We start from the raw sequence: 9,406 nt of genomic DNA on the forward strand, positions 1-9,406 counted from the left end.
GATGAATTTAAAATTTTAAAATATGAACCCATTAGAGAACGATATGATCACCTCCCGAGGTGATATACTGTTCATAATGACGCGTTCAATTTTAAAATTAAAAATTTAATATTCTCAAAGATAATTAAATATTTTTCAAAATTATATATATATTTAGATGTATTTTTTTTAATCAAAACACCTTATTGTGAAAAGACAAGTTTACTCATACAGCTAATCGACGAGCTCATGGGCATGCATCGAAGACACAAAATTTTCAATCCAAGGATTTGGTTATGATTCTTACACCTACCTCTCTGCCAATGACACGTTGATTACTACCATATCAATGGAGTAGAGTTCTTTTGTTGGGTCAACGGACTTGGGGAAAAACATATCATATATCTTACTTTTTTGTTTTTATTTATTTTCTCTGCACTACCAAGTTACCTTTTTAGTTATAATAGTACTTGGGGAAAAACGTAATTGCAATGCATATTAAGTTCTTCATTTTTTAACATTTTGGTGTTTGGTTAGCCAACGAAGTAAAGTAAATTAAATTCATAATGTATTTTGAACTCCCGCTATAGTCCGTTTTTATGTAAAATAAATCCGTTCAAAATTGAACGAGAAAGGAATTCATGGGGCATTAGCTTCTTAGGCTCCTCCGTTCCTACTCAACATCACTTCCTCATAGGCATCCATAATTTGATTTTCAATTTCTCTATTTCTCTATTGCCGCTCGACTTCGTGGAACAGAAGGCTAGATGGTGCACACATGGGAAGAGCTACGAGAGGTGCGGTTTCGGGTCTCGTTCGCGTGAGCCAGGCAGAGGCGGGACAGGAGCCGTTAATGTGTGGAGCAAGCAGAGGTGGTGCAGGTTTGCTCGCTTGTGTGGGAACTGGACAATATAGGCGAAGGCGGGTGTCAGGTCGAATGTAGACGGAGGCGGAATTCGGGATCGTACAAGCAATCATGCTCGATTGTGGTTGGTAGGATCGACAATCATGTGGAAGCCTTACAAATTTCTGCAGCCCATTTCTCCGAGGTATGACTTTCCACTTCTGATTGATTTGGCCACTCCTTGTGGGAACTTGGAGTCGCAGGATGGCCTAACCAACTTGTGCGAGAACCTGGAGCTGCAAGATATGTCTTCTGTGTTTTATTTTTTTGGAATGTTAAATTGGTTGGTGATCAATTGGGGGCAATAGGCTGATTTTACTTTACTCAGCATCCACCCAATGAAATAGAAAATAGTTCAATCGTTTTCACTTTATTGATAACCAAACAACCTTAAAGTATTTACTTTACATTGCATTTACTTTGCACTGTATTCACTTTATAGCCAACCCAACTGTTCCTTAGTAAAATGTTGCTCTAGCTTGATAGCAAGAGAATGGGTATATGTATTGGGGAGAAGAAATGTGGAGGAGATACTAAAATTTGAACTCATTTTGCTGTTATTGTTTGTTCCTTGCATCCTCTTCTTCCAATAATCCACTATGTTAATATATGACATTTATGTAAATATATTTAGATATTAGATACACAAATTTAGGTTTAATTTAGAATAATTTTTTTACTTTCTAAGTTAGCTTTAATAAAAAAAGCATAGTTTAAAAAAAAATTATGTTAAAAATCTTCGAGCCAGTCTCTTTTTTTGGAATCAATTATTAGGTCAGGTGACCTGATGTAGCTTTACGTTCGGACGTCAATAACATGTCGCCACGTGGTCTTACTCAATACCGCGCGGCCCGACGACTTGACCTGGGATTGCTATGTTCGCATATTGCTCGGTATTGCTCTAGGTATTGCTCGGTATTGCTAGGTACTGTTTGGTATTGCTAGGTATTCCTTGACAATAATGATAAATATCACTATGTGAAGATCAATACCGAGCAATACCGAGAAATACCAAACAATACCAAGAAATATTGAGAAAAACTCGGTATTGCTTGGTATTACTACGTATTGCTCGGTATTGCTAGGTATTGCTCGGTATTGCTAGGTATTCTTGGCAATAATGAAAAATATCGTTATGTGAAGACCAATAACGAGGAATACCGAGAAATACCAAGCAATACCGAGAAAAACTAAGTATTGCTCGATATTTCTCGGTATTGCTCGGTATTGGTCTTCACAGAATGGTATTTCTTGTTATTGACGAGCAAAATCGACCAATACCGAGCAATACCTAGCAACACGCGAACATAGAAATCTCGTCTCCGTTTCGGGTCGGGGTTGTCGGCAGCGCGATAAATAGTGAAAACACGTGACACTATTTTACTAGCGTCCGAACGTAGAGCTATGTCAGGTGATCGGACCAAATAAAAGTTCGTTTTTTTAGGCTTTAGTTTCATTACATATAATTTTTTTGATTAATATACAGATTATGCCCAAAGTTTTTCAAAAAAAAAAAATATTTTAAAAAGTAATAAAAAAAAAACCGTGACAAGTGAAGCCTAAATCACAAAAAAAAAAAAAAAAAAAAGAAAAAAAAAAAAAAAAAAAAAAAAAAGGTGTCTTTATCTCAAATCAAAGATTCAAAATGATATAAAGAAGCTACAAGCTGACAACAAGAAAAAGAGCGAAAACGATTCACGAGACTCATTTGTGGGGACGAGTGGTCCACAGTTTTCATATCACACCACATCATAATCAGGACACGATTCACACAATGCTCCCGATCTTTATTTCTGAACAAGTTCCAATAGATATTTAAGCGTCGACAACATCACGGCCGTCTGATGACGCTATTACGATCTCCGGATGCACCGATCCAACGGTCTTGTCGATCGCATTTGGCCTCCCCAGAGCCTTAAGCGCCAGTTGCGCCGCCTTCTGTCCAGAGATCATCATCGCTCCAAAAGTCGGTCCCTGTTTTGATTTTTTATAGAATCACCCAAAAACAAAAATTGTGCAATGGAATAAAAAAAAAGGGTTTCATATCTGAAATCGCCGGAGACTTACCATCCTCGGAGCCCCGTCGATCTCCGCCACCTCCATACCTGTAACAATCATACCGGGCACGACCTCCCTTGTCAGCCTAACGATAGCATCCTCCGCCGCGTTCATATCAAGAGCTTTCATCCCCGGCACCTCGTCAATCATTCCAATCCCCTTGAGCCTCTTCACACCGGTCGCCCCAAACGGCCCATCATGTCCACACGAACTCACCACAACCCTCGCCTCCATCACATTCGGATCCATACAACTCTGCGAATCATGATTCATCGAAACCAACGCCCAATTCGTCACCACCCCACCCACCCTCCCTTCCCTCACGATCAAATCCTCCACCGCCACGGCGTTGAACAGCTTCACGTTCGGGCGGGCGAGAACCTTCGCCATGATGGTTGAGGTAAAAAGGGCGGCGTGGCGGACGACGACGTAGGACTCGTTTTCGTCGTAAGGGACACCGACTTCGTCGAGGAAGAGGTGGGCGGGCTTGCGGACCACCATGGCAGAGAAGAGCTGGCCGCCGAGCCAGGCTCCGCCGCCAGGGGAGACGGATTGCTCAACGATGGCGACGCGGATGGAGGGGTCTTTGGAGAGTTCGTAGGCACAGGAGAGGCCGGCAGAGCCTGCGCCGATGATAACGACGTCTGTGTCGGCGTAGGTGATCATGTCCGTCATGTAGCGGCGGGGCATCTCCCGGGAGACGATGGATTCGCGGATGGGTTGGAAGCGGAAGGATTGGAGGTCGTATTTGGCGGAGATGGAGAGGGAGCGATTTGGGGACGAGGCGGAGGTGGAGGTAACGCGCGTGGGAAGGGGGGTGCCGAGGATGGAGGGGAAGTGATGGTGGTTGTGTTCGAAGAGGAGGGATTTGGACGCCGAGGAGAGGGAAGAGGTAGCCATGGACGCCATGAGTGAGATGAAAAATAGCTATGAGAGGAGGTTCTGAAAAGATTACTGGAGGGAATGAGCGGGGAGAGGAAATAAATAAGAGAGCGCTCGGCGCTGTTCTCGGCTTACCGGTGGCGGGCGTTTGAAGAAACTTTTACCACAAGTCTTAAACAAATTACGATGTAAACGCTCGACGTTCCAAAATTTTTGTGTTTTTTTTTTTTTTTCAATTGATTACTATTTTATTTCATATTATTTTGAAGGGGTTTTTACCTATATAATACCTACAATTATAATTTTTACATAACTATATTTAAATTATATTATTTACTTATATACCACCAAAGTAACATTTCAATAATCTAAAATATCACTCCGTCGTATTACGTCAAACCCTCACCCAGACTCCTCTTTTACCATTAAAGCTTCTCCGAAGGCCCATGCCTTTCTCTACTCCTCCATCTTGTGCAAACAATCACACAGAGGAGGCCTCCCCTCGCCTTTTCGGCTTCCACATTTCTGCTGATGGGTGTGTTGGACCAAGAATCTTGCCTTTAAGCTCTATTGTTTCCTCTTCCTTCTGAAATACTTCAAGATATCATAACTTAACCACCATGTCATAAACAAAATATTAGTAGCAGCAAATCAAGAGCTTTGAAAGTATAAAAGAAGACACCAATTAATGAACAAAAAAAAAAAATGCAATCAATCTTAAGTTTAAAAATACATAAGAAAATAGAGTGATCGATCATTCGGCTTTAGCCACGCCAACGAAGCCAGGGATGCAATGGTGTATAGGGCGGTCCCTGACCTCCATGGGGTCCCATATCCTCTTTCATATCTTCTATTTCCACGGCCGAGTGTCTTCACTACCCTGTGATATAGACTCTTTTGCCTCCATTGCATCACGAGCGGCTGCGTCAAGCCGGAGCCGCCCTACCTCATACGTTGCACAGTCGATCATTGAGCCCTCCACTCTCTGATGCCCTATAATTTAATTTGGAAGAATTATTCATTGGTCTTTTAATAAATAACAACCAGATCTATATAATATCATTTATCAGTAATAAATAAATAAAAAATTATATAATTCAAAGCATCATTATATACATATGTATTCAATTCCCTAAAATCATATACACTACTTAGGATATACACAATCATATATCACAACTACGATGTCTTGAGTATAAAAAAATGACCAGAACAAAAAGAAACATAACCTGAAGAATCTAATCAGCCTCATATTCATGCTCCCATGCCTTGAGCTAAAATCATTTAACTACATATAATAAGCTTAAAAGACCCAACAGGTCACCAAAACCTACAGCTGAATTTAAAGTATGGTAAAGAAAAAATATACAGGTTAGAGATCAAATCATAGTAGCAATATTCAAATGATCATTGAATTAGTGTAGAAACAGTAAAATTCAAATGCAATAGTAGTAATCTATAAACAATAAAAAAAACTATAGTATGAAAGATAGTAAAGTATTAAATAAGTACAAGTATCAAATATATAAAGCAATCGTCGTATCCGTAATACCAATCAGTATAGAAATCATATAAAACATCAAATCAAAACATCGATAAAGACTATTGAAATCATATCAATATAGTAAAATTATTGTTGCGTCCTGGAGTATTCGCGGCGGTAGAGAAATATAGTTTAATGTCTTAGTATTGTACGAAGATCCAGCACACAATTAGATAAGTGAGAGGATGTAGCATTCATAAGAGACACCAGAGTTTTTTACGTGGAAAACCCCTGAAAGGGGGAAAAACCACGGGGCCTGGCCCAGTTTGAATGAATCCACTAGTATTTGTAGTCGATTACAAATGAGGCCCTTCCTTGGGAGAAGGCCTTGGATTGATGTAGCAAATGTACATCATATAGATTGCATTACATGGTAAGAGTTACATATACAGGTTTGTTTGGCCTGAAGGACCGTGGTCGGCAGGAGACCGGAGTTACCGCTCCTTGTATTTTATCTTGTCGTTTAAACACAATATAAAGGATATAATTATTTTGGCTCCTAAAATTAAGCATGCAACTTCCTTAATCTAATCATCCGTGCATGTATGTTTCACATCATAATTGTTTTGTGATCCTAACTATTATAGTGTTATTTGGCCTAAGCGGAGGCACCCCTCTCTTATTTTCTATTGTCGTTAAGTGGCTAACGTTTTAATTCTCCTAATGGGTCTATCATACAGTTCGTTGCCAGCTATCATCCTTTACAAACCAACATACTTCAAGATCCAGAAAATCTACTTATTTTCTATTTAACTACCGAATAAAATTATCTTGGTTTGATGAGAAGGCCTCTTCTTCCAAACCTTTTGATATGAGATGCCATTATTCAAGTGAGATTCTTTCTCTGTTCTTCTCATATTAATTTAATTATTGATTGCAAAGAGTGGATGAAGTTAAGATTTCATTCGGTCCATGAAATCTTTATATGGTCTGTTTCTTTACATGAAGTCAATATTTGAAGTTTTATTTATCCTAGCAATGTATTGATTTTCGCAAATTTTTTGATATTATTTTGGTTGCTATCCATCACTAATAGTTATTTGAGTGATATATTTTACTTCCTCAATAATTTTGCATAATTATTTCTGCATTTGATTGCACTAAACTATTTGCATCTTCATTAAAAAAATCAAACACGTCAACATATCTTCATTAGGAAACCCTAGAGCTTGATATGCCTTCTTTCCTTCTTGCATCGCACAAAAATCTACTCCTTGCACCCCAACATAACACAAACAATTATGATTCTTTTATATGAGTTACATCGGTATGTGTCAGGGATGCTGCAGGTGTATTTGGTAATAATTAGAACGACCCCATGGTTTCCACAGCCAAAGAATCGTTCCCATTAACAAGAATCTAAAACAAAGCATCAAAAGGAATCGCAGAAAACTTCTGCCGATTAGACTGAATAGCATCGGTCATAAATCTTGATCCAGACGACAGAAATTACAACAATCGTAAATCTTAAAAAAAATCATAATAATTCCTGTGTACTAACCCCCGAGCCCTAAGTAGCCGGCGCCGCTGCGCCACGCTGCAAATGGTTAGCAAAGAGAGCAAGCTGGCCCGCCGAATCCGAGCGGGCTGCCAAGGCTGGAGACCATCAAGCGAAAAATTCACCTCGTCTACATGCTCCATCATCTCCCCAAACTCCTGCGTCTCCAACAGCGTCGAAGTCTCCGACAAAGCCACCGCAGACTCTGGTCTCTTTAGACCATCGGTGTATCCCCGCTTTAGCTTCCGCCCCTTCTCAGTCCTCCGCTCCAGCTCCTCGTCATCATAGGGGTCTTCGGGCTCACGGAGAGATAATGGCAATAGATCAGGATCGAAGGACCAGGTCGATGACTCTTGCGAAGAGAACGCGACGGGTAGACCATGGCGACGATCTTGGTGGCTTTCTTGCGAGAAGGAGAGTTCACGGAGGTCGGAGTCCTCAGATCCGCCGCAGTCTGAATCAAGAAGTGAGGTTTCGGAGAAGCTCCGCGAATCGCAGCGGTTTCTTCTCGAGTAGGTTCGGATCATCATCTAGGGCGGACTTGTGAGGGATCTGCACTCATTCGAGGCGGTGAAAAGAGAAAGGAGCTGAGAAGACGTACGAGCGGCAGCGCGATAGCAATAAGCGTTTGGTCGGATCTCACTGGACTCCGGCTTGGGGGGAGCGGATTACATTTATAGTTTTTTTTGTTTTTTTGTTTTTTTTTTTTTTTTGGGAAAATTTGAGTTTTGCCTTTTTTTTATAATTTAGTGAAAAATAACCAAACAGAAATATAACTTCTTACAAATGTATGAAAAGAATAACAAAGAAAAGAAAGAAACATAAGTTAATGGAATCAATCAAACATAAAATTTGAATCTAGAAAAGGGAAATAAAAGAAAAGCAGGCTTAAATAGCCACCTAGGATTCAGTGTTAGCTGTCAAAGTTCAGATCATACCATGCAAAATCCCTTGGTTGCCTTGAGACCATCCAAGGGGGAGATATTTGGCAAGTCAATATCATTGTCCATGGCCTGATGCTTGCCAAATCAAATATGAAATACAGCTCGCAGTTATCAGTTAAAGCACGAGTATCCCTCCAGAGGCTAATAAACCTATCCATAAATGAATAGCCACCCATCAGTGATAAATAATTCATAAGGCGCATGTTTCCTTCAATGTTTCCCCTCCTTTCCAATTAGAGATTTTGAGTCTCACAGCTTTGACTATCAAATTAGAAAGAGTGATTTCACATCGAGCTATGGAACTGAATTTCCTATTGTTTCTCTCACGCCATATGTGATAAATAATGGAGTTTAGAGTAAGTAAATGACAACGTTTTACTCTTTTTTTCACCAGGTAAACCCCCAATAAATTCGAAAGCTTATAGTTTTTTTAGACATGTTTCTTTTATTTTTATAGGCCATCTATGAGAAAATGAAAATATTAAATATATGCAAATAAGGGAATTTGTAATACATATTGATTTGAAATTTAATTCGGATGACAAATCATATATGATTGAAAAAAAATTCGTAAGATGTAGAATATAAGAAATTCATCAATTAGCCAAATTTTGAGATTTTTATAGAAACTAATAGTGACGATGATAGGGTCCAAGTCGCTAGGAAAGATAATTCGGATTTATCTACTATGAAGAGATTATAAAGGTATGTACAAAATATTACTTTAATCTCACTATCCTAAAATGATGTAAAAAAGTTAGAGGTGAAAGAATCTCTTCATTTAAACATCGACACTAAAGTCAATATATTTGTATCTTCCACCGATAAACCCTCTAAATATGATGTAACCCTTAATGATCCATTCATGAATAAGATAATAGAATTTTCTCTTGAATTGTATTCCAGTTGTGTAAATAAATTTGCCAAGCAAAATTTAACACCCTAAAATTGGAATAAAGGCGAAGCCCAAGAATTTGAACACGTGGACTACAAAATACATAAATACGCATCGAAATCAGGTGTTGGCTTCGCTACTCTATGTTTATTTGATGATAATGAATATTGCTTAATAATATCAAATAATCTAGAGTCTGGTAATTTCTTTTTCAACGAATGTTAAAATTTTTAACAAACTCTATTTATAAACTTCATATGATCTTAATGACTCTTAAGTTTAGGGATACATCTCCAGATACTAAATAGGAGATTAAATATACGATCGAAGATATAAAAGATATATATCTGACAATCTTACTTTCCTGCATAATCAGAGTCTTTTGTATACATTCAAATCGATAAATGAATAAATTTTATTTTATTTATGCAATATTCTTTTATTTGCATCATTCCATACATTACATGCATGTGGGCGGTAGCTTACATTTGCGGGTTTTTACAAATAATATTTTACTAGCTTTTGAACTTTTAAGAGATTTTAATAGTATTGCTAGAAACAAGTTTTTTTTTGTGCTAAATTGAATATTGATAAGGCTTTCGATACTATCTCTAGAGATTTTATGTTATTTAAGATAGCCCAAAAAGGTTTTCCTAAGATTTTTATTTCTTGGATCAAAGGGTGTATTGAAGATATATTTTTC

At 38.5% G+C, this 9,406-nt stretch overlaps 2 protein-coding genes across 3 annotated transcripts in view; both read right to left on the reverse strand.

The window, feature by feature from the left end:
• The window catches only part of LOC110108174, a 77,916-nt gene extending 70,392 nt beyond the window's left edge, over nucleotides 1–7,524 (reverse strand). Inside the window, exon 1 of the mRNA XM_020838695.2 lies at nucleotides 6,868–7,524. Coding sequence (XP_020694354.1) covers nucleotides 6,868–7,394 — 527 coding nt within the window. The 5' untranslated portion in view covers nucleotides 7,395–7,524. The remainder of the gene's footprint in view (nucleotides 1–6,867) is intronic.
• LOC110108175 (thiamine thiazole synthase, chloroplastic) lies at nucleotides 2,486–3,943 on the reverse strand. 2 transcript variants are annotated; one of them, XM_028700679.1, is made up of 2 exons: nucleotides 2,930–3,943; nucleotides 2,486–2,857 (listed from the first exon to the last, which is right to left on the reverse strand). In XM_028700679.1, exons 1-2 carry the CDS (start codon nucleotides 3,848–3,850, stop codon nucleotides 2,699–2,701), a joined length of 1,080 nt encoding a protein of 359 aa, XP_028556512.1. In that variant the 5' UTR covers nucleotides 3,851–3,943; the 3' UTR covers nucleotides 2,486–2,698. The 2 variants fall into 2 exon arrangements, with proteins under 2 accessions (XP_028556512.1, XP_020694355.1); XM_020838696.2 differs by having other exon boundaries at nucleotides 2,951–3,910.
• Nucleotides 7,525–9,406: the final 1,882 nt, after the last annotated feature.

Source organism: Dendrobium catenatum, unplaced genomic scaffold (assembly GCF_001605985.2).
Source record: "Dendrobium catenatum unplaced genomic scaffold, ASM160598v2 fragScaff_scaffold_1574, whole genome shotgun sequence".
NCBI classification, from domain to species: Eukaryota; Viridiplantae; Streptophyta; class Magnoliopsida; order Asparagales; family Orchidaceae; genus Dendrobium; species Dendrobium catenatum.